Source organism: Ammospiza nelsoni, chromosome 16 (assembly GCF_027579445.1).
Source record: "Ammospiza nelsoni isolate bAmmNel1 chromosome 16, bAmmNel1.pri, whole genome shotgun sequence".
Lineage (NCBI taxonomy): Eukaryota > Metazoa > Chordata > Aves > Passeriformes > Passerellidae > Ammospiza > Ammospiza nelsoni.
Genome location: NC_080648.1, coordinates 17,380,067 through 17,403,907, shown reverse-complemented (window position 1 = coordinate 17,403,907; position 23,841 = coordinate 17,380,067). Strand labels below are relative to the sequence as shown.

General features: G+C 50.5%; 1 protein-coding gene across 2 annotated transcripts in view; it reads left to right on the top strand.

Annotated features, from left to right (window-relative positions):
* The window catches only part of SH3PXD2B (SH3 and PX domains 2B), a 61,620-nt gene that overhangs the window by 19,304 nt on the left and 18,475 nt on the right, over positions 1-23,841 (top strand). For both annotated transcript variants that reach the window (XM_059483982.1, XM_059483981.1), the window contains exons 3-5: positions 2,750-2,825; positions 12,602-12,678; positions 17,078-17,169. In XM_059483982.1, coding sequence (XP_059339965.1) covers positions 2,750-2,825; positions 12,602-12,678; positions 17,078-17,169 — 245 coding nt within the window. The remainder of the gene's footprint in view (positions 1-2,749; positions 2,826-12,601; positions 12,679-17,077; positions 17,170-23,841) is intronic.

Below are 23,841 nucleotides of genomic sequence, written 5' to 3'. Positions count from 1 at the left end.
TTGTAATTCTTCATATAAGGTTGGTATTGTTGGAATTGTTTTTTCCAAGGGCTAAATCAAAGGCACAGGTGTCCTGGGCTCTGTTCCAAGGTCTCTGAGCCCCTGGCAGGGTCCTGGCACTCCAGCACAGCCAGAGGGATGTCCTGAGTTCCCACAGCTGGGAATGCCATGTCCTGCTGCAGGGGCTGTGCAGGGTTCAGGTCTCTGGGGTCACCCTGTGTGCATGCTGTAACCCCCCTGGCACTGCTCCACAGCTCCTTTTTGGGGCAAAACCCTCTGCTTGCCAGCATCCTGCTGGGCAGGGACGCTCCCCTGTCCCCAGCATCCCCTGCAGCACTCCTAATTGCTCTAATTAGGATTTTATCTCAGGGCTTTCCTGCTGGTGCAGCAGCTCTCTGCCAGCCTGCTGGTACAAAGCTGCTTTTCCAGGCTGCCCATTCCTGGGGGGTTATCCTGGTTTGTTTTTCCTGTATTTCCCTGGTAATGGACAGCTCGGGATGGGGACAGGGAGTTCTCAGAGTCTGCCTCGCTCCAGACTCACTGCCCAGACATTCCTGCCTAAGGAAAACAGCTCACTGATAAGATTAGTTGGTGGTGCAGATAAATGTGGATGAATGTGCCCTGTGCTGGTGTGGGAGCCTGGCCTGGAGCCCCCACTGGGGTTTGTGTGCCCCAGCCCTGGCTCCAGGGCCTGGGATCCCTCTCCCTGCTGCAGAGGGTCAGTGAAAAATGGGATACAGAGCTTCCCTGTCATAGCAGACACCAGAATTCCTCAAACTCATCCACTCCAGCCTTTTTCTTTCTCCTTCTCTGTCAGAAATACTTAAAAATAATCTTGGAAGGGGAGAAACAATAGATTAATTGTTGCTGGGGGTTTTTTTCTCCCTGGGTTGGCTGGGTGCATTGCTGAGAGCAGGACTTGGCCCCTGTGTGCTCTGCTGTGTTTGGTGTCTGGCTGCATCTCTGCTGCCCTGGCTGCCCCTGTCCCTGGGAGCCTGGCTGGGCCCTCTGGGGATGGGATTTATATATTATATATTATATATTATATATTATATATTATATATTATATATTATATATTATATATTATATATTATATATTATATATTATATATTATATATTATATTGGAAGGTATATATATTATATATTCTATATTTATTATATATTGTATAGGGATGGGATGGGATGGGATGGGATGGGATGGGATGGGATGGGATGGGAGCAGCCCTGTTTGGGGCTTGGAGAGGAACCTTTGCTGCAAAGAGAATTTGTGGGAGTACCCCCATGCCACCCTCCTGCCTCCCTACGTGGAAAATCTGGCACTGGAACCTGCAGAGCAGCCTCTGCTGCCTGTCCCTGTGTCCCTCCCCCAGGGTTTGTGGGGTTGCTGCACTTTTACCCTTTTCCCATCCCTTTTGCAGAGCTGGAGCTGCTTTCCTTGGCAGGAGCAGTGTGACAGCCTGTGCTGCATCCCCATCCTGCAGGACAGGGAGGACACAGAGGGAAGCCCAGAGCCTGGAGCCCTGCCAGCTCTCCCTTGTCTCTGCTGGCATCCCCTGCCTCTGTGTCTGCTCTTTTCCTCTGCTCTTTCCCTCTTTCTCTGCTCTGTTCTCTGTTTTTTGTGTGTGTGTGCAGCTCAGGAGGATCCCCCAGCCCAGGCTGTGTTTCTGTGGCTCTGTTCTCCTGGATGTGCCATCCCAAGCTGCCTCCCGTGCTCACAGCCAGCTCTGGCTTTGTTTTGCTTGGAGTGAGGTTTTCAGCAGTTCTTCCCACAGGCTCATGGCCAGCAAAGCTGCTGGGCTGGTGTTGGCTGTGCCTCCTCCAGGGCTGGGTGATGTGGCAGCCAGGCTGGCTGGGATCCGTGGGATCCCCCCTGCCCTCTCCTTCCCCACCTCCTCCTCTTCCTGGCCATGCCAGAGGCTGCTCCAGACACTCTGCAATCCCTTTTCCTCCTTCCAGCAAGGAAAAAAAGAGCAATTTGTTCCTTGCAGGCTGCATGGTGCAGGTCTGGGGGTGGTACTGGTGCCCCTGGGCTGGGCTGGAGCAAGGAGAAGGGTCCCCACACTGAGCAGGGCACAAAGGGAGCTGGAGATGGGCTGGGCTGCAGTTCTGGATGGCTTTGGAGGGATCACATGGCTGGGGAGGGATCTGGCCAGAGGCACAGCACAGGCACGTGCTGCTGGGACAGCACAGCCTGCAGCTCTGCCTTGAGCACAGGGAGATCTGCAGCCAGGGATGCTCGGCTGGGGCTGCAGCAGGGGCTGGAGGGCTCCCAGTGCCTCCAGGGCTGTCCCCAGTGCCTCCAGGAATGCCCCAGTGTCTCAAAGGTTGCTCCCAGTGCCCCCAAGGTTGCTCAATAATTTATCCCAGGCTTCGGGATAAATAAATTTATCCCAGAGATCCAAGGACAAAAAGTGTAACTGCTGCAGGTTGGACTTTCCAGGTTTTCAGGACACTTCCTGGGCAGGTTGTCTGCAGTGCCTCCATAAATGTGAATTCTTTAGGCAGAGAGCTCCAGCCAGACCCATTTCAGCACCTGGGCACCAGGGAGCTGCAGAAATCCTGGCAGACACTTCACACCCATGCCCTGGGGAAACCAAAGGAGAGTTTGCATCTCCCTCCTCCTCCTCCTCCTCCCAAGGAGGGAGCGTTGGAGTCTCTGCTGTGTTCTGCCTCTCCCTGGGCAGTGCTTTGTGTCCTGCCAGTGAATCCCTGACCTTCCTCACCTCTCTTGCATTTCCTTTCCTAGATGCAGATGCTGGACAAGTTCCCCATGGAAGGAGGCCAGAAGGACCCCAAGCAGAGGATCATCCCCTTTCTGCCAGGTAGGACAGGGGCTCCAGCAGGATCCAGAGTGGATCTGGCATGGCAGGAGCTCTGTGGGACTGGGAGCACACACATGTGTGGGAATACACAGATATTACCTCCTATCCCCTGCACCATCTGAGCAGCATTGAGTTCTTGGCCTGCAGTGTGTCCTTTAAAACCTCAGATTTGTCAGCAGTGTGCTCATTGGGTGTTAAACCCTCCAGGATTTCTGTGAGCCTCCAGAATTGTTGAGTGGAAGCCCAAGGATTTCTCTGAACTGTCACAGACATCTTTTATGAAAAATCCTTTCCTTAGGATTTTTCCTCCTGAGAAGTTGAGAGGGCTCAGGAACAAAATGCAAACATTGATTATCTGCTGCTGTGGAATGCAACAGGTGCATCTGGGATTGATCTCATGTGGTTGTTTCTAATTAATGGCCAATCACAGTCAGCTGGCTCAGACTCTGTCTGAGCCACAAGCTTTTGTTATTCATTCTTTCTTTTTTTATTCTTTTCTAGCCTTCTGATGAAACCTCTTCTTCTATTCTTTTTAGTATAGTTTTAATGTAATATATATCATAAAATAATAAATCAAGCCTTCTGAAACGTGGAGTCAGATCCTCATCTCCTCCCTCATCCTGAGACCCCTGTGAACACAATGAACCTCCAGAATTGTTGAGTGGAAGCCCCAGAACTGCTCCCACTCTGCTTTGCCTGTCCTGTGCAGCTCCAGGGGACACCAGAGAGGAGGAAAGAATGTGGAATTCAGCCTTGGCTTCCTGCCCTGCTCAAAGCCAGCAGTTCTGTGCCTTGTCCAGCACCAGTGGTTTTATGCCCAGAGAGCAGATGTGATAATCTGGGGCACTTTGTGGTGTGGGGATTGCTGCTGTGGGGGAAAAAAGAGCCCTAATGTGCCTTGGGAAAATAAGCAGCCTGTGGGGAGTCTCTGTAAGCACAGAGTTGTCTTTACCCCCACCCCCAGCAGCTAATGAGGATATTTAGGAATGTCACAGCACCATAATCACTTCCAGTGGCTGTCAGGTCTGTTTAGTGCAGCTCTTTGTGCTGTGCTCTGCCTCCTGGCTCTTCTGGAAACATAAAGGCCTTTGTGGGGTTTGCTTTGCTCTGAGTGCTGTGGAAAAGAAATAGAAAATAATTTAATTTCCACTCCTTTCTGAGCAAGAGGATCTGGTGTGGGTTTGTGATTCTGGCTTGTCCTGGCATTGTAACTTCAGCAAAAGCAGAGCTCAGCAGAAGAGCTCACCTGGAGTTAGAGCAGAAAAGCTCACCTGAGGTTAGAGCAGAAGAGCTCACCTAGTGAAACAGCAGAAAAGCTCACCTGGGGTTACAGCAGAAAAGTTCTTGCTGTACAAATGCTCCTGCCAGCAGGGAGAGATGGAAGCCAAATTGGCAAAGGCCATCACTTGGAAAATTTGGATTTGTGCTCTGCAGAAAACTCCCACCAGAACTCTGCTATTTTTGGGAGGGAAGCCTGGTCAGAGCTCTGCTGCTCGCGCTCACCAGTGTTTGTTTCTCCCTGGTGTTGGAATGGTTTCCCTTTGCTCGGAAACGTGTCACTGGGATTTCCACTGTGGGAAAAAAGGGGGTGGAAATTGCTGGAAAAGAAAGGCTGTGCCAGCTGCAGAGGCTGTGCTTGGGGGAAGGTGCTGTTGGAGCTGGGGTTGTGGTGCCTTTGTCCTGCAGGCTCCTGGTGGCTGCCCCTGGACAGCTCAGAGAGCCACAACTCCCCAGGGGCAGGGTGGCAAGCTCTGCTTCTGAAGAGGATTTCACCTGGGGGGGAAGGTGGAAGGCTCTTTTAAAATTTGCTGTCTGTCCTGGAGCCTGATTCCTTACTGGAATCTTTTCCCAGTTTGGGGTGACTGTGGTGGTGTTTACAGGGGTCCCAGGATGAGGGAAGAGATGAGAATGTTGGCTCCATGTTTCAGAAGGCTGATTTATTATGTATATTATAATTTATTATATATGCTTATTATATATATTATATATTTTATATATAATATATATTATTTATATTATATATATTTATTATATATTATCTATTATAAACATTTTCTTTTATATATTATATTAAAACTATATATAATATATAATATATATTACACACATTATATATTATATAGTATATATTATTATATATATTATATTAAAACTATACTAAAATAATAGAAGAAAGGATTTCATCAGAAGGCTAGCAAGGAATAGAAAGGAAGGAATGATAATAAAATCTTGTGACTGAGCAGAGAGTCCAAGACAGCTGGACTGTGACTGGCCATTAATTAGAAACAACCACATTAGACCAATCAAAGATGTACCTGTTGCATTCCACAGCAGCAGATAATTATTGGTTTTCTTTTCCTCTGAGGCTTCTCAGGAGAAGAACTCCTAAGGAAAGGATTTTTCAGAAAATATCATGGCTACAGATGACAAGCAGTTTTGTGCCAGCTGACCCCCAGCTTTGTGTCGCTCAGCCCAGGGTGCCATCCAGGTGAGCCTGAGACTGGTTTTCTGCACAAAGGTGGTTCCATCTCCCTAGACTTGCTGGGGTTTAGGTTCTGTTCAGCTTCTGGGAATGTTGGAGTTTGTTCCCAGTCCCATTTGGAGCATCTGAGTTTCATTAGCAGGGGAGCTTTGGCTGCTGTGGTTTCCTGCCAGCCCTCTGCTTGCTGGGAAGCCCTTGCAGAGCAGCACCAGCCCTGTGGCCACTGCAGCTCTCCAGAATTCTGCTTTTGAAAACAACCTCCCCAAACCCCCTTTGTCCTGCTGAATGCTCCTCCTGCAGCTCTGGCTCCCTCACAAACCCCAAAGTGTCCCAAGCAGGGTCAGCACCATGACCTGGGGAGGTGTCACAGGGTTTGTGTGTCAGGCTGGGTTCCTGGAATGGGAAGGAGCTCCAGGACTGCCCCACATCCCAACCCCAGCCCACAGGAACTCTGCTGGCTCTGCATTGCCTCATTTTGTGAGCGCCTGCCTTGAGGATTTGACTTTTTATGGGAAATTTCTGCAGGCTCTGGCCTCTCTGAGCAGGTCTGTGATGCTCTCAGGAGGGGATTTTATAAGTGCAAAACCCCTTCAGCTCGTGTGGAGCCACAGAGCTGGGTCCTGCAAAGCAGAGCAGCTGCACTTGAGCTTTGGGGCCAGGGCTTGAGCTTTGGGGTCAGGTTTGAGCTCTGAGCTTTGGGGCCAGGGCTTGAGCATTGGAGCCAGGCCTGAGCTTTGAGCTTTGGGGCCAGGCTTGAGTTCTGAGCTTTGGGGCCAGGGCCTGAGGTCTGGGGCCAGGGTTTGAATTTAGAGCTTTGGGACCAGGGTTTGACTTTTGAGCTTTGGGGCCAGGCTTGAGTTCTGAGCTTTGGGGCCAGGGCCTGAGTTCTGGGGTCAGGCTTGAGCTCTGAGCTTTGGGGTCAGGACTCGAGCTTTGGGACCAGGGTTTGAGCTTTGAGCTTTGGGGCCAGGGTTTGTCCCTTTCTGTGTGTTGGCACCACCTTCATCCCACAGAGCAGAGCCTGGTGGTGTTTGGATTTTCCTGGCAGTGCTCCTGCTCTGTGCCTGGAAAGCTCTTGAGGGGAATCTGAAGTGCTTTTTGAGCTCTCTTAGCTGGCCACGAGCCCCTGGCAGAGCTTTTCTGTGGTGCTGCAGCAGCTGTGGCAGCACCCAGCCCCTGGCTGGCACCAGCTGTGCCCTGGCAGGGCTCTGGGCAGCTGCAGACAGACAGAGGGACAGAGGGACAGAGCCCTGCTGGGACATCACCCCAGGTGCCACCTTGGCACAGGGCAATGGAGACCCCAGGAAAGAAGGAAAGAAAGGAGAGGAGGAGCAGAGCAAACAAATGAGCTCAGCTGGGAGGGCTGTGCCAGATCCTTCAGGAAACAGCTTTGCTGAGGAACGTGGAGCTTTCCAGGCTCCCTGCAGCCCCAGGGGCTGGAGCAGCTCCTGGCCAGCTCTCCTGCCTGCCTGCCTGGAAACGTGAGCCCCAGCAAGGAGGGCTTGCCTGAGGCTGAGCTCACTCTGGCTGTAAAATTGCTTTTCAGGAAGATTTAACAGTGAGGTTCTGAGTGAAGGGAGCAGGACAAAGAGGGGCTGGGGAGGTTGTTTTTAAAAGCAGAATTAGCCCTGCTTTCTGCTCCCTCCCCAGCCCATCAGCCTGGCTGAGCTCTGAGCTTTGGGGCCAGCATAATTCCCAGCATAACTGTGAGGGTGCTTTATCTCCCCACAAAACCTCTGTGAGAGCAACGGGAGAAAACTTGTTGCTTGTCGAGGCAGTCATGACACAAAGCAGAGACCACAAGCAGTCTCAGATGGCAACTCTTTATTATTGAACGTGGCTGACTTTTTATACACTTTTTAATTGTTTGTGGTTCTTCTACTTTAACTATTGGCTACAATAAGTCAACATTATTGGTGAAAGTTACAATGACTTCAACTAACTTTTAAAAATTCTTCATATAGTTGCAAAGTTCTCTTATCTTTCTTCAATTCTTCACTTCTTTCAGTCTCTTTAGTTACAACTTTAAAAAGAGCTCTTTATCAGCTTTTTCTTGCTTCTTAGCTTCTTCTTACTCCTTTAGCTAACAAGCCTGCTGTTAACCCTTTCTACAAAAACTCATCTATTTGCCAGCTCTGGTTCCTGACTTTGCTCAGTGCTGTTGCATCTCCCTGTGAGCTGGAGATGGGGCAAGGGTCCTCGTTGTGATTTTGTGCTCTGATGAGGTGGGATCTGTGCCGCAGCAGGTTTCAGGGCAGGATGAGCCCCTGCAGAGTGCAGAATCCTGCAAACCCCATCTGCCAGGCCAGCAGTGGCTGGCAGCTCCGGGGGCTGGGATTCATTACGTGTGTGTGCATCCAGGGCTGCCTTTGCTCTGAAGCGAGCCTGGAACCCGTGCTGGGGAAGGGCTGGATGTGATTGGAAGGTGCAGAGGAGTGAATTCTTTCCATGGGGAGGGGGGGACTCCTTCAGCTGCTTTTCCACCCCTGGAATCCCTGCCTGGCTCGGGCTGGGCTGCCCTGGGGGTGTTTGGGGTTCTCAGCCTGCTGCACATCCAGCCTTTGGCTCCACTGTTTGGCTACTTAAAGTCCCTCTGCCTGGTTTTTGGGGGGTTTTTTGTTTGTTTGTTTGTGTATTTTTTGAGGGATTTTTTTTTGTTTTGTTTTTGGGGGTTTTCTTTGTTTGTTTTTTTGGAATTTTTTTGGGGTGAGGTTTTTTTGGGGGGGTTTGAGGTGTTTTGGGGTTGTTTGTTTGTTTGTTTTTTAGGGTTTTTTTTTGTTTGTTTGTGTATTTTTGGGGGGATTTTTTTGTGGGTTTTTTGGGTTTTTTGTGGTTTTGGATTTTTTTGGTTTTTTTTTTTCGTTTTTTGGGGTTTTTTGTTTTGTTTTTTGTGGGGTTTTGTTTGTTTGTTTGTTTGTTTGTTTGTTTTGGTTTTGTTTTTTTCCTATCTCCTTGCTTCCAGTACAGCTCCAGCTCTGCCTGGATAATTCCCCCAGGAGGAGGGAACCATTTGCAGAGCCCTGTGTCCCTGTTTTTGTTTGTTTGGACAGATTAACCCCTCCTGTCACCTCCCTGCTCTGGCTCACACTGCTGGAGACCCAAATTCCTGCTCAGCCTTGTCCCCAAGGTTCCTGACACTGCTCAGTCCCAGTGAAACCTGAGGCAATGGGGACCTGGCTGCATTTTTTTCCAGCCCCCACTTTAAGACCTGCTCCATCAATTTTTGCTCTGGATCAATCAGATAAAGCAAATGAGCCTTGATTACCCACAGAGGAGTTTGGTTCTTCCCCTCCTGGGGAACAGATCCTTTCTGGCACCAGAGGAATTTTCATGGCCAGACAGAATCCCTTCACTGGAGCATTTTTTTCCCTTTGTAGGGATTAACAGGTTTTTAAAGTCCAGAAAAAGCAGGCAGCACATTCTGGAGCGTGGGTGCTTGCACAGCCATTGTGTGTTGGAGCCTTATCTCAGCTGCCTTTTTCCAAAATCAACTTGTTTGACACATTCCTGGGTGATAAATGTCCGTGCTCTCTCCAGCTTTGTTTGTTTCTGTGAAGGACAGTGCATTTTCAGGGTGTTTTTACAGTGGATTTTAGCACACTTCCTGCTGGAGGGAATTCCTGCTGCCAGCAGGGATGGAGCCTCGCTGCTCATTGCTCATGCATGACATTATCTATGTAAATAAGAAAATCTAATTATTTCTGGCTCCTGGCATCGTGACAAGAGAGGGAAGCTGGAGCAAATGGAGCCTGCAGCAGCTCTGGCCTTTGCAGCTGATGGAAACCCATCCCCAGCAGAGCTGCCCCCTTCACCTCTCTTGTCCTTGGTGCTGCTCATCCTGGGGCAGGAGCAGCGCTGGGAGGGGAAAATGGGTTTGGAATGTGAAGCCATGGGATGGTTTGGGTTGGAAGGGACCTTAAAGGTCACCTCACCCACCCTGCCATGGGCAGGGCACATCCACTGTCCCAGGTGCTCCCAGCCCTGTCCAGCCTGGCCTTGGGCACTGCCAGGACCTGCCTGAGCATCCTTCCAGGCTCTGGAAGCAGCCAGAAAAGCACCAGGGAGAGAGTTCTGGGAATGAGGAGGGGGGAGCCATCCCCTGGAGCTGCAGCATTGTTCAGGTGCTGTCTGCACCCCTCAGTCTCCTGTGCTCCCTTGTGGGTGACCGTGTTCACAGGGGTTCTCGGATTGGGGAAGAGACGAGAATGTTGACTCCATGTTTCAGAAGGCTGATTTATTATTTTATGATATATATTACATTCAAACTATACTAAAAGAATAGAAGAAAGGATTTCATCAGATGGCTAGCTAAGAATAGAATAGAAAGGAAAGAATGATAACAAAAGCTCTGTCTCGGACTCTCTGTCTGAGCCAGCTGACTGTGATTGGCCATTAATTAGAAACAACCACATGAGACCAATCACAGATGCACCTGTTGCATTCCACAGCAGCAGATAAGCAATGTTTGCATTTTGTTCCTGAGGCCTCCCAGCTTCTCAGGCGGAAAAATCCCAAGGAAAGGATTTTTCATGAAGAGATGTCTGCGACACTTGTGCTTTGTTGTCTTGGGCCATGGGAAAAGCCCCACTGGACAGCAATCCCTACTGGAATTTCTGCTGAAATTTCTGCCTAAATTCCCAGATTTAGGTGTGGGCCAAGGCAAACCTGCCCAGGGAAATGCTGCAGGCTGCCCACCTCTCCCTTGCAGAAGGGAAGGGGTTTCCTGCTCTCTCCTGCTTGTCAACTCAAGGGTTTCTATTGCTGGATTTGGCAGCACTGAAGGGGCTGCAATTATGTTAATTAGGCTTTTTGATTAAAGTCAGCTTTTTTGTTAGAAAATAAACTTCCTTGTTGAAAAATACCAGCTCTAGAGCAAATGGAGAGAGGAGCTGGGTTTCCTGCTGCTTCACATGCTCCATGCCTGGGCTAATTTAAGATCGCTTGTGATGAATTTATTCCCCCAAACTGTATTCTTTTTATTATTACTCACTAGCATATGTTTGTTAAACATTTCAATATTCCCACACCCAGAGCTTATTATTTCAGCCATTTGTAACCTACCCACTCAGCAGTGATTTCACTTTGGCAGGCCCAGAACCAGAACAGCCATTCCTTACCTCTGCCAGCAGAACTGGTGTGATCCATTCATCTTTTTAGCAATCATCATTCAGGCACAATCCTCAGCAGCAAACATGCTGGGATTGCTGATGCAAAGGCAAAACTTGATCATTCTCTTGCCAGATGGGAAATAATTGCTCAGGGCAAGGAGTGGAGCTCCAGCCTGGGTGCTGGTCCCAATCTTCCCAGAGAAATCCCCTGTTCCGGGCTATCCACCCTCAAAATAGGAGAAGATTGAATAGAGGGGGATTTTGTCACAAAGGCTGCCAGATTTGGCTCTTCTTGGCATGTCACAGACATCTTTTATGAAAAATCCTTTCCTTAGGATTTTTCCTGATGAGAAGCTGGGAGGCCTCAGGAACAAAATGCAAACATTGATTATCTGCTGCTGTGGAATGCAACAGGTGCATCTGTGATTGGCCCATCTTGGTTGTTTCTAATTAATGGCCAATCACAGTCAGCTGGCTCGGACAGAGAGCTGAGCCACAAACCTTTGTTATCATTCATTCCTTTCTATTCTTAGCTTAGCCAGCCATCTGATGAAACCTTTTCTTCTATTCTTTTAGTACAGTTTTAATGTAATATATATCATAAAATAATAAATCAGCCTTCTGAAACATGGAGTCAGATCTTCATCTCTTCCCTCATCCAAGAACCCCTGTGAGCGCTGTCACATTGGCACACTTTGAGAGGGAATGCACTGCAGATCAGAGCATTTCCCACCATCAGTGTCCCAGCCCTGCTGCCAGGGGCCCAGAAATGAGGAGAAATGAGGAGCAATGCTGGGCTGAGCTGCCTGACCCCCTCCCTTCCCCTGCAGGGCAAGGATGGAGCTGCCTCTGAGTGGATCCAGCCCTGTTCCAAAGCATTCACTGAGCCTGGCAGGAGATTTGGCTTCTGCAGAAGGTTCTTGCTCGTGCTCTTTGCAAGCTGGAGTTGGCTTGGCTCTAGTTCATCTCTCTCAAAAATGCATTGGCAGCTTGCTCAAGTCACCCGTGATGCAGCCCCTGGCCAAGTCAGGGAGAGGCACAGGGGGTGACCCAGCCCTGCATTGCAAACTGGGATAAATCACCCAGCCCTGGAGTTCACATTCTGATCAATGACTCAGCCCTGGGTTTCAAATTGCCAAAACCATGTGACCATTTTCCTGTGCCCTGCTCTTGGTAGCATCCAGGGCCTGGATTCGGTAATTCCAGGGAAAAGGGACAGAGGGACAAAGCCATGGTGTGGCTCCCCAGGGGCTTTTTCCCTGCTCTCATGTGGTTGGCAAGGGTGCAGTGAGGGGAATTTGGCTTCTGGCTTTCCCTTTGATAAATGAAGGGGTTGTTGCTCTCCTGGGGTTCAGGGATGGGATTGGAAACCCAAACAGGCACAGAAAGGACTTTCCTGTGGTATTGGAGCTGCCAGGAGGAACTTGAGGGACCTTCATTGCCACAAAGCTCAGTTTTGCAGGTGATGGTGTTGCAGAGCAGTTCCTGGAGCTTTGGGAAGTGCTCTGAAAGGCTGCCAGCACCAACCCTTTTGATCAGGGATCTGTTTCACTGTCTGCTAATGGCTTTTGTCTCCTTAAACCAGGGAGGCTGTTCTCTGAGAGAGCAGCTTGAAGCATTTAGGACTCATTAGGCTTCAAAGGAAAGAGGCCTGTACCATAACCAGAGGGGAGGAAACGGAGTGGCAAGAGGATCCCATTAATGGAGAACAAAAATAAACCCCAGACAGGAAGGAAAATTCTATAGGTCTGACTCAGAGCTGCAGACACTGTGGCTTCCAGGAGCTGCACAGGGAAAAACCCTCTGGGCTTGGCTGCTGCCACACTGGAGCTGGGCACCCTGGACAATGGGACAAGGGATGTCCTGCAGTGTTTGCCAGGGATTCTGTCCAGCCCAGGCTTGCACAGCAGCAAACAGAGGGGTGTGATTTGTGTGGGGGATACTCCTCATCACTGGTGAGAGACCAGGGGGATGCAGTTTGCTGGGAGCTGTTTCCTCTTGTCTCTCCTGGAATGTCCTTGCACTTGAACTGTGCCTGATTCTGATGAGGTATTTAATCTGTGTGGGGGCTTTTTTTGGGTATGGTGCTTTTGGGAACAAGAAGGGGTGCAGGGAAGAGGTCCTGACAGAGTGATCCCAAAGGGTGCAGAGCTGACCTCGTGTCCCTGTCTGCTCTGGTGTTTCAGGGAAGATTCTCTTCCGCCGGAGCCACATCCGCGACGTGGCGGTGAAACGGCTGATCCCCATCGATGAGTACTGCAAGGTAAGGGCATCCAGATCACGGGCCCACACAGGATCAGAAGATCACACAGGATCACACACAGAATCACACAGGATCACACACAGAATCACACAGGATCACACAGAATCACACACAGAATCACACAGGATCACACACAGAATCACACAGGATCACACAGGATCACACACAGAATCACACAGGATCACACACAGAATCACACACAGAATCACACAGGATCACACACAGAATCGCACAGAATCGCAGAATCACTGGGTTGGAAGGGACCTTCAAGACCATCCAGTCCAACCCAGCCCCAGCACCACAACCAAACCCTGGCACCCAGTGCCACATCCAGGCTTTGTTAAACACACCCAGGGATGGTGGCTCCACCACCTCCCTGGGCAGAACATTCCAGAACTTTATCACCTTTTCTGTAAAAAACTTTTTCCTGATATCCAGCCCTTGGTGCAGCTTGCACCTTCCTGCTGGGCTCTGCCTGTCTCCTGTCCCTTCTCCAGCTGCAGAGCAGAGCCAGCTCTGGAAGGGCTGGGCAGGACCTGGCTGTGTCCATCACCACAGGTCTGCACTGAAATGGCTCCATGCAGGACTTGGTTTGAAGCTCCTCAGAGCCTTTCCTTTCTCATCTTTTGGGAAAACTCCTCCTGTTTGATGTGGCAGACAGCATTGAGGCTGTGGGATGGTGGGGTGGCTCCAAACTGGGATGCAGGCTCCAGTTACTGGTTACAAAACCAGGGTAAGATGAGTTGTACCTCAGAAATTTATTGGAACAGAGAGAAGGCTGAGACAATTTGCTCCATACCCTTGAAGGATATAAAACTGGGCTGAAGTGTAAGGGAAATTATGATTTTTAGGGCAGATTTTTTTTGGCAGGGGAAACAAAATTCTAAAGTCCACGACGAACTATTTTCACACAAATCCAGTGTGTCACATCTCATCATGTCGAAAACATGCTTTGGTGCTTGCAGCAGCCATGGTAGGACTGGCACCTCCAAAATCCAGTCTGAATCATCACTCTCTACAACTTCCTGAAGGGTGGCTGTGGTGAGCTGGGGGTCGGTCTCTTTCTCCGGGCGACAACGGATAGAACAAGAGGACACAGTCTCAAGCTGCGTCAAGGGAGATGCAAGTTAGAATTAAGAAGGAAGTATTTTACAGAAAGAGTGGTCAGATATTGGAATCATTTACCCAGTGAGGTGGTGGAGTCATCATCCCTCGAAGAGTTCAAAAAAAGACTGGATGTGGCACTTGCTGCCATGATCTAGTTGAATTGTTAGAACATGGGTTGGACTTGATGATCTTACAGGTCTCTTCCAACCTTGAATTTCTGTGATTCTGTGAATGCTGTTGGAAATTTATGCCGAGACTGTAAAACCCACGGGAGAAATGGGGAAATGGTAAAATCCCCATGGCATCCCTGAGGTGAGGGAGGTGTGGCAGTGCCGGTGTGTGGTGGGGGAGGCTCTGGGGTTTGGGGCTCAGCCAGGGAGGAATAACAACCCCAGGTGTGATGGTGTTCACAGGGGCCTTATGTTGAAGGAAGAGATGAGCATCTGACTCCATGTTTCAGAAGGCTTGATTTATTATTTTATCATATATATTACTATATATTTTTATATTTATTAATATAAAAATTTTATTAATATAAGTTATTTCTATTTAATAATATAAACTATTTATATTTATTAATATTATTATATTAAAACTATACTAAAAGAATAGAAGAAAAGGCTTCATCTCAGAATGAAACCTTTGCTAAGAATAGCAAAGAATGATAAAGGTTTGTGGCTCGGACAGAGAGAGAGAGCCAGCTGACTGTGATTGGCCATTAATTACAAACAACCACATGAGACCAATCCCAGATGCACCTGTTGCATTCCACAGCAGCAGATAATCAATGTTTACATTTTGTCCCTGAGGCCTCCCAGCTTCTCAGGAGGAAAAAAACCCAAGGAAGGATTTTCCATAAAAGATGTCTGTGACACCCAGGGATGGAGATGGGATGGGAAATGCATCCTGACAGCTCTGCAGAGGGGCTGCAGATGAGAATCACTGCAGGCCAGGAGAGCAGAGGAGTGCTGGAGTTGTGGTGCAAGGTGTGCTCTGAGCTGTCCTGGGGCAGCTGATGGTGCTTGGCCACTGAGCTGTGTCACTGCACAGACAGACACAGCCATAAATCCCATTTTGGGCAAGACAACATCCCTCAGTGATGAAATGCTGCAGCTGCCTCTTGCGGAGCAATGCCATTAGTGGCATCAAATATAATGAAGCCATTTTCCTTAACAAGAGGAAGGTAATGGCTGATGTTCTGTGACCCACTTAGGGAGCTGTGCTTTAATGCATCACCCAGCAGTGCCCAGCTCTCCCCTGGCCTTGAGCTGCTGCTGCTTACCCGGAAAGCAGCTGGGCTGAGCTGGCTCTGGGGCTGAGCAGAGATGGGCAATGAGCTGGGGGTTAGCAGGAGGAAGCTGAGAGAGGAAGGTTTTCTTTATTGCCATCGTCTCCTCTGGGGGAAGTTGGGTGTTTTCGTTCTCTGGGAGAGCCCTGCAAAGAGGATGGGTGAGATTTGGGGTGGAAGTAGGGAAGAGGAGCAGGGAGGGAAGCACTGCTTTCACAGGGCTCTATTCCAGCTCCTTGTACTGGAAAACGTGGCAATTTAAGGTAAAGTGCCGGAAAAGCAGTGAAGGAATCAGAGCAAACTGGTAGGAGCAATGAGTTGCTAAATGAGACTTGGGACAGCCATGGATTGGCAAGGAGAGGGAGCAGAGGCTTGAAATGTCTTCCCATTGCTCCAGTTTATTCTCTTTGGTCCTTCTCGTGGTGTGGGATCTGCCTTCCTCCTGTCTGAGGGATTTTGGGAAAGTTTCAGAGGGGGTTGATGGAGGAGCGGTGATGCTCTACCCCAAAGAGACTGGGTGGCCCACTGAGAATGCTGCTGCCCTGAGAAAGGCAACAAAATCTTTTTTCACTGCCTGCAGAATGGATTTTAACCCAACAAGGATCCTCTGTCTTTGGTCCTTTCCCCTCAAGCCTGCAGGAAGGATGGGAAAGGTGACTTTGCTGTGGCTCCAGCACCAAAGCTGTGCCCTGCTTTAGGTGGCAGGGCCAGAGGTGGGACAGACAGACACCAGGCAGGGCCAGAGGTGGGACAGACAGACACCAGGCTGTTTGTGCCTCTGTTTCTGTGGCCAGCAGGACAGCTGTGGCCTGCTTGGCTCAGCAGAGCCAGCTCTAGGTGGGCTTCCTTCCAAACGTGCTGGAAATGAGCTGTGGGCCCTTTGTCTCCTCCTTCCAGCCCAGGGTGTTCTCTGGGATCGTCCCCTCCTTCCAGAAGGCACAGAGCCTTCTCCAGGCCACAAAACCCAGGGATTTTGGCAAGGGGAAATCACTTAGATCATGGGATGCTGGAGCTGGGGAGTGGTACCACATGGGAATGGCATGCACACAAAACCTGATATTTGAATAGCCCTTCCCTGGGCCCAGCAGCCATGGAAGGAGTGGTTTTCTCTGTGCTGTGTCTCACATGATGCTGTTCAGTCTGGCCCATGATTAGTGGGCTGACAGGCTGCTGTGCTGGCACTGAGGCACTGCTGCTCATGGCTGGAAGGGCTTTGGGCCAGCCCTTGGGCAGTGAGGAGCCACATCTGATCTCTGTGGTCACCCCAGGGCTCTGCTGCTGTGCTTTTGTGTGCAGGACAGAAATGAGGGGAGGTTTGCTGTGCCCACGCTGCTGTCACGGGACTGCAAACAGAGGGGAGGGGGAATTGTGCAGAAATCTGGTTATAAATCTGCTCCAGCTCAGGCTGCAGCTCTGCTCCCTGATCTGAAATACTCCCTTTTCCCACTGCCCTCCCAGCCAGGCACTCTCACCCTGCAGTCCCACTGTTGAAGCTTTTTTGCAATAGATGCCTTGAAGGGAAAGAAGCAGAGGGAATTTTACATCTCCTGCAGCACAGCAGCCTCCAGCCCTGGTGTCTGTGCTCTTGCCTCTTCCTTCTCTCCCTGCCCCTTCCCAAGTTCCCATTACCCAAAGGAGCATTTTTAGGCTGTGCTGAGGTGGCACTGGGAGCCTCCCACGTGTAAAGTGCCCAGCCTTTCCCAGGGATGGGAAATGGAACTGGGAGGCTGCATGGGCACCCTGGGGCTCCCAGCCTCTGGCACAACATCTGCCCCAAAGGTGGAGCTGGCTAAGCAGGGCCTGGGCAGTCTGTGCTTATTCTCCTTTAGTCTAACTGCAGCAGGGTGGGGTGCTGGGTGGGAGAGGGGCTCTCTGGGTCTGGTGCTGGGAACCCCTTGGGTGCCACTGGTGTCCCAGGGGTCCTCCCTGGGCTCCTGGCACAGTGTGGATGCTGCTATCAGCAGTGTGTGTGTGTGTGTGTGTTTGTGTGTGTTTGCTCCCCAGGCTCTGATCCAGCTGCCCCCCTACATCTCCCAGTGTGAGGAGGTGCTGCAGTTCTTCGAGACACGGCCCGACGACCTGAGCCCCCCCAAAGAGTGAGTGGGTGGGTGTGCCTCTGCTGGGGGGGACAAACTGGGAGGGAGGGAGACACACTGGGATGGTGAGAGACAGACTGGGATGGTGAGACATGACCTGGGATGGTGGGGAGAGACTGGGATGGTGCGGAGACAAACTGGGAGGGTGGGGAGAGACTGGGATGGTGAGACACAAACTGGGATGGTGGAGAGACACAAACTGGGATGTGATGAGACACAAACTGGGATGGTGGTGAGACGTGAACTGCCTTGGGCTTGATGATTCCCAGCACTCTGGTGTTCGTGAGCAATTCCCTTGTGAGTCACAGGTCTGGGATTTGGACACTTTGGTCCCGCTCTGCAGCTCAGTGTGGACACTTTTCTCCAGTGGGGAAGTGGAAACACTTCTCTGTACCCCATGAAGTGTTGGTCTCTTCCTGAGCCTCTTTCTCCTTGCAAATAGCACTCAGGAGCACGATCAGCCTGAAGAGCCTCACTTCACACACTTGCACCAACTCTGCCTCGTTGGAAGGGCATTTCCCTCCCCAAATCCGTGAGCCCCATCCATAAGAACACTCCAGAGCCTCTCCATGCAAACCCAGGGAGGTTTGCAGGGAACCTTACACAACTCAGTGTGGTTCTGAGTCTTGTGACTGTGAGCTGCTCTGGCCAGGAGCCACCCATCCGTCTCCTGCTGATCACGAGCAGCAGGAATCTGAGCAGCCTCCTCCGTGTGCTGCTCTCCCTTCCCTGCTGCCTGTGACGGGGCTCTGAGCACTGCAGGAGCCTGACTGACTGTCAGGGGAGAGGCAATAAATTGATTTGACACCACTCTCTATTGGCAGGGTGTGGAGGTAGATAAAGGGATTTTGTTTTTCCCCCCTGAGCAGCAGCTGAGCCTGTCAGGTCTCCAGCTCAGTGCTCTGCTTGTGGGTTCTACATCTTCTCCCTGGGTTTTTGATTATTTTATTCCCTCTCTTAATTCCCCCTTCCCCCATCCTTGCTTTCCTCCTTTGGCTCCTGTTTCTATTGCCTTGGCCTGTCATCATTTCTCCTGCAGCTCGTGGTCACTGATGAGATTGGTCTGAGAGCCCCAGAGCCCATTAACTAATTGCTTGCTGTCTCTGATGCTCTCATCTGTCCTGCCCAGCTATTGCTCACCACTTAACCTGCTGCTCCAGGGGTCATCATCCCTCAGGGAAGGTCATTCCTTTGGGAATGTCATCTCTAAGAAAAGGTCATCTCTCAGGGAAGATCATCTCTCAGGGGCAAGCAAGGGACACCAGGACAAGATGAGCTTGCAAGGACATCAGAGGGTGAGGCTGTTTTGGGATGTCTCTGCAGGGATGTTTGAGCCCTGCATGAGGAGGAGGAGCTGCTCTGCAGTAGGAGTCAGGTCTTGGACCCACCTGCAGTGTGGGACCTTCAGCCACAGGGGATGGAAGGGCAGCTTCAGCCTTGTACCCTCTCTCCTCACCTTTATTTCATTTTTTAGGCTCAGCCAGAAATGAGGCAGGGTGGGCACTATGGCCAGAGCATTCAGGTGTCTGGGGACACCTTTGGGGCAGCCCTGGGAGCTGCTGTGCTGCAGAGAGCTCCCAGCCCTCTGTCCTTGGAGCCCAATCCTAAACACGTTTTTGTGGTGGGACAGTCCACAGGGGCCTGGGTGCAGAATTCTGTGAGTTTGTGACACAGTTTTGACCACTGCAGGGTGAGCAGTTGATGCTGAATCCAGTGGTGGTCGTGTTGCCTGCCCCTCTCCATTGGGAATGTGCTGCTTCCCTGCCTGTCCCTCTCCATAGAGAATGCACTCCTTCCTTTTCTCCCCCTCTCCAGGAGGAGATCCAAGCTTGCAGCCCACAGAGGGACCCCGTGGGTGCCCCTTGTCCCTTTGCCTCCAGCAGCCAAGCCCTGCAGCATCTCAAGGACATCCCCCTTGTGTCCCCCATCCCATTCCAAATGCCAGAGGAGTATTTATTAGCTGCAATTCAAAATGCTAATGAATCCAAGTCCTTGGCTGTGTCCTCTGGAGGGGCTGGGAGCCCATTCCCAAGGCCTGGAGTGCTGCCAGCTCAGCACTAAGGAGATGGGAGCTGTGATAGACGGCTGGGCTGGATCAGACGTGATGGCGTGTCTGGGGCTGGCCCGGATGTCATCCCTCATCCAGCACAGAAACATTCTGCTCTGCGAGGCTGAAAGGGAGCCAGGCCCTGAAAAGAGTGGGGGAAAGGGGAAAAAAAAGGAAAAAAATAAAAGGATAATATTTTTATGCTGAGTGGGCGAAAGGTGGGGATGAGGGAGGGGAAAAGGACCAGTCAGCCACTCTCATGGAACCCTCCTGCTCCCTGTCCCTTCCCTGGGCATCCCTGGCTGGCACCTCTGCTCACCCCTGCCCACGAGGGTGGCAGCTGGTGGCAGAGGAGGGGATGTGCCTGTGAGTGCTGTTGGATCCACCCTGTGCTTGTCCTGTCTGGGGGCAGGTGAGGCTTCACCCAACTCACTGCACCCCAGGGTGTCAAACCCTGCCAGGGCCACAGCTGGCTGCAGCCCTTGGAGCTCTGCTGAAATGCAGCCCTTGGAATTCTGGTTCAACTGAAGTTCATGGAGTTCTGGTTTAACTGCAGTTTGTGGAATTCTGATTCAACTGCAAGTAATGGAATCCTGGTTTAACTGCAGTCCTCGGAATTCTGGTTTTAACTGCAGTTTGTGAAATTCTGATTTAGCTGCAGCTCTTGGAGCTCTGGTTTAACCACAGTTCATGGAGCTCTGGTTTAACTGTAAGTCATGGAATTCTGATTTAACTGTGGTTTGTGGAACTTTGGTTTAACTGCAAGTCATGGAATTCCGCTTTAACTGCAGTTTGTGGAGCTCTGATTTAATTGCAGTTTGTGGAGCTTTGGTTTAACTGCAGTTCATGGAATCCTGGTTTAACTGCAGTTTATGGAATTCTGGTTTAACTGCAGTTTGTGGAATTCTGATTTAACTGCAGCTCTCGGAGCTCTGGTTTAACTGCAATTCTTGGAGCTCTGGTTTAACTGTAAGTCATGGAATTCTAATTTAACTGCAGTCCTTGGAATTCGGATTTAACTGCAGTTTGTGGAGCTCTGGTTAACTGCAGTTCATGGAATTCTGGTTTAACTGCAGTTTATGGAATTCTGGTTTAACTGCAGTTCATGGAGCTCTGCTTTAACTGCAAAGGGTGAACTGAGTCCTTGGTTCTGGCAGTGTTTGGGAATGGAAAGAGGAGCTTGGACAGCCCCAGCCTTTCCCTCCAGGCCCCTGTGGTGTTGTTTTCCCCAGAGCTGGGGCTCTCCCTGGGCTCAGCCAGGGCTCTCCTGCTTCTCCTGCTCCCTTCAGCAGCTCTGTGCTGAACGTCACGAGCAGTGCTCAGCCCTTCCAACGCCCCCCTGCTCTCCAAGGGAGAGGAAAAGGCTCAAACTTTGACTTTATTCCTCCTCCTTGCACCACTGCTCCCAGCTGGGCAGGATGTCACAGCCATCATGTCACAGGAGGGGAGTGAGACAGGAATCTCAGCATTTGGTGGGTGGAAGAGGGAGGTGAAGCTCTTCCTCCATCCCCTCTTTTCCCCACATTTTCCTGTGTCCTGGAGAGACCACATCAAACAGGAGAGCAGGGGGAGGTGGCAGGGCTTCTACTGGCAGTGACAATTGGTGGCTTTTGTGATGTGGATCCCTGACTGGGATTACCCCAGTGCTTCCAACTCACGGGGCTGCCCAGTGAGGGGCAGAAAGAGGCTGAATCCAGAGGAATTTGTGAAGAGCAGTGAAGGAAAGGAGGAGAGGAGAAATGCTTATGGAAAAAGAAACCTCTGGAAAGTCAGCAATCTGGGGGATGTGGGATTTTTCTCCTCAGTGCTGGATGGAAGCCCTGCAGCTTCAAAGAGCAGAAGTCATCAAATTCCTGCTCCCCACGTCTCTCAGCAGGTCTGAGCAGCACAGGATGCTGAGCTGGGAGGTGCTGTGTGCCCCCCTCAGCTCCCCCCAGCCCTTTGCTGCCTTTAACCACAGCAGAGGTGCTGGAAAAGGCTGGGGAGGTCTGAGGGGTGGGCACGGAGCCACTGCTGAGTCAGGGCATTCAGCTGCTCCCTCTCCAGCTCAGTTTCAGCTCTGAGACATCAGGGAGCCCAGGTTAACTCTGCAGAGAAGCAAGGCCCTAATAGTTATTAATATTATTAATATTGATGACTAACTGGTTATTTTACTCTTACCAAGCAGTTATTTATTCACTGCCCACAGTTACAAGTGGTTAACTCTGTAAAGAAGCAAGGCCCTAATAATCATTAATAAATTATTAATATTAATGACTAACTAGTTATTGGTATTACCAAGCAGTTATTTGTTCACTGCCCACATTTACAAGTGGTTAACTCTGTAGAGAAGCAAGGCCCTAATAGTCATTACTAAATTATTAATATTAATAACTAACTAGTTATTAGGATTACCAAGCAGTTATTTATTCACTGCCCACAATTACAAGCGGTTAACTCTGTACAGAAGCAAGGCTCTAATAGTTATTAATAAATTATTAATATTAATGACTAACTAGTTGTTAATATTACCAAGCAGTTATTTATTCACCGCCCACAGTTACAAGTAGGGTGTGGTGGGAAGGGGCTGTTGTGATGTTCCCACCCTGGCCATGAGAAACCTCTTCAATTAAAAGCGTTTTTCTCTGGGATTTCTGGTGAGCTGAGCAGCCCATCGTGTATAAAACACTTATAAAAGTTGTTGCTTTGAACTTTGTCCCTGCTCAGATTGGAGGGGCTGCAGGAAGCCACTCCAGGAGCTTTTGCTGGCAGAGCAGAGATCCATGAGCTGGTGGATGTCGGTTTGGATAAGGATTCTTGCTGGTTTGCGGCTTTGGGGTCGTGTCCTGCTCTGCAGACAGATCCCAGCTTGTACACAGAGTTGTTTGTTTTGCATTTCTGCTGATCCCCACCAGGAGCTCAGGCTGGATCCCAGCTCCAGAGCAGCCTCCTCCCCTTTCTGTGAGAGCTGCCTGTCCTGGCTGACAGCAGGCAGAAATACCAATTTCTGCAGAGCCCTGCAGAGTGCCAGCTCCTGGGCAGGCTCTGGCTTTCCTGAGCCCCAGGGCTCAGCTTGGCCAGCCCTGCAGTGTGGGGACAGGAGCTCCTTTCAGGGCTGCTGGAGCATTTGCTAAACATCACTTCTCCCCAACAAGGGCTCTCTTGTCCCCTGCTCCTTGCCTCCATAAATCTTGCAAACATCTCCAAGCTGACGCTTGGATGCTCAGGAGATGAAGCCCCTCCTGACAGCTATTTTGTGGCATTACTGTGTTACAGCACGACTTTTTTTACAAGAGAGGTTTTTTTTTTTTATGTGAGGGAGATGTTTTCTTGGAATGCTGACCTCAGATCCGTCCTGTTTGATGTGGCTCCTGTGTGGGTTTGCAGCAGCTGCAGTTGTTTTCCTCCTGTTGGGTTTCCAGTCCTTCACCTATTCCACCAGCAGGGCCAGTGCTGAGGTCCCCAAAGCCAATTTGGGGAAACTTTTCTGCTGTGAGTCCCACTGCAAGGTGGGTTTTTCTGGGTGACAACCTCAGGGCCGCCTCCCTGCACCTCTGGGACCTGCCTGGCCCAGCAGCCACCAAATGTGCCTCAGGAAAAACTTTATAAACTCAAGCCAGCTTGTAACAACTCTTCTTTAGACCTGGCTTTAGAATTAATGGCTTTTAGTTAACATTTCTTGCCTGAATTACGACCCTGTAAGTCCATGAAGAATTTCAGTGTCCCCAGCATCCTGCAGTGAGTAGTTTAGCAGTTGTCTTACAGGTTGTTGAAAAGCAGCCTCTTTGTACTTGCTTTTAATTTATTTTTAAAGTCTGCTCACTTTGCTCAACCTCTGTGCTCCCCCTCTCACTCCTTCCCACCCCTGGATTCTCAGGGATGCTGCCTAGAGAAGATGCTTGAGAAACCTGACTCTCTTTTCCTAAAAAAAACGTGGCATGTGGAGATTATTGAATGTGCAAAGAGTTCTCCATGTGTCAGAGTTTCCTTTCAGGGCATTGTGAGGTTCTTGAAGGACACTGAGCTGAGCCCACTGAGCCTGTGGTGTTGGCTCAGAGCTTTAAGTGAGGCTCCAGTCACACAGCAACCTTTGCCTTCAGCGCTCTGGGAAGCAGCTGGAGAAGCATTCCTGGCCTTTTTCCACCTCTGTGGGGCTGCTTGGTGTCCCCCTGTCCCAGCTGGGCATTGGTGCTTTGTAACTGTGCTGTGGCTGCTGGGGGCTGGAGCTAAATGGAATTTGCACTGCAAGGCAGAGAGGTTTTTCCTCCCCTTCTGCTGGAGCCATGAGTTTCCATGGAGTTGTGCACATGAGCTCTGCTCTTCCCTTCTCTGCTCCACGGGGATCTGAGGAGGAGGAGGAGGAGATGCTGCCAGGAGTTTATTGCTGTTTCCTGTCTTGTCTGAGCTCCTGTCCCCTCTGAGGTGCTTGGGCCAGGCTGCTGCTCCCCAGACCTGCAGCTCTTTGTGTCCCTGCCAGGAACGTCCCAGCAGCAAAGTGGAATTGCAGCTCCTTCCTTGCCCCCTCGCTCCGAGGGAGCAGCCAGGGGAGGGAGGCAGGGGATGAGTTACCGTGATGGCTTTAGCAGAAGGCAGGGCAGGAACTCCAGTTATTCCCATCCCCACCTGCTGGTCTCCAGCCTGCCTTG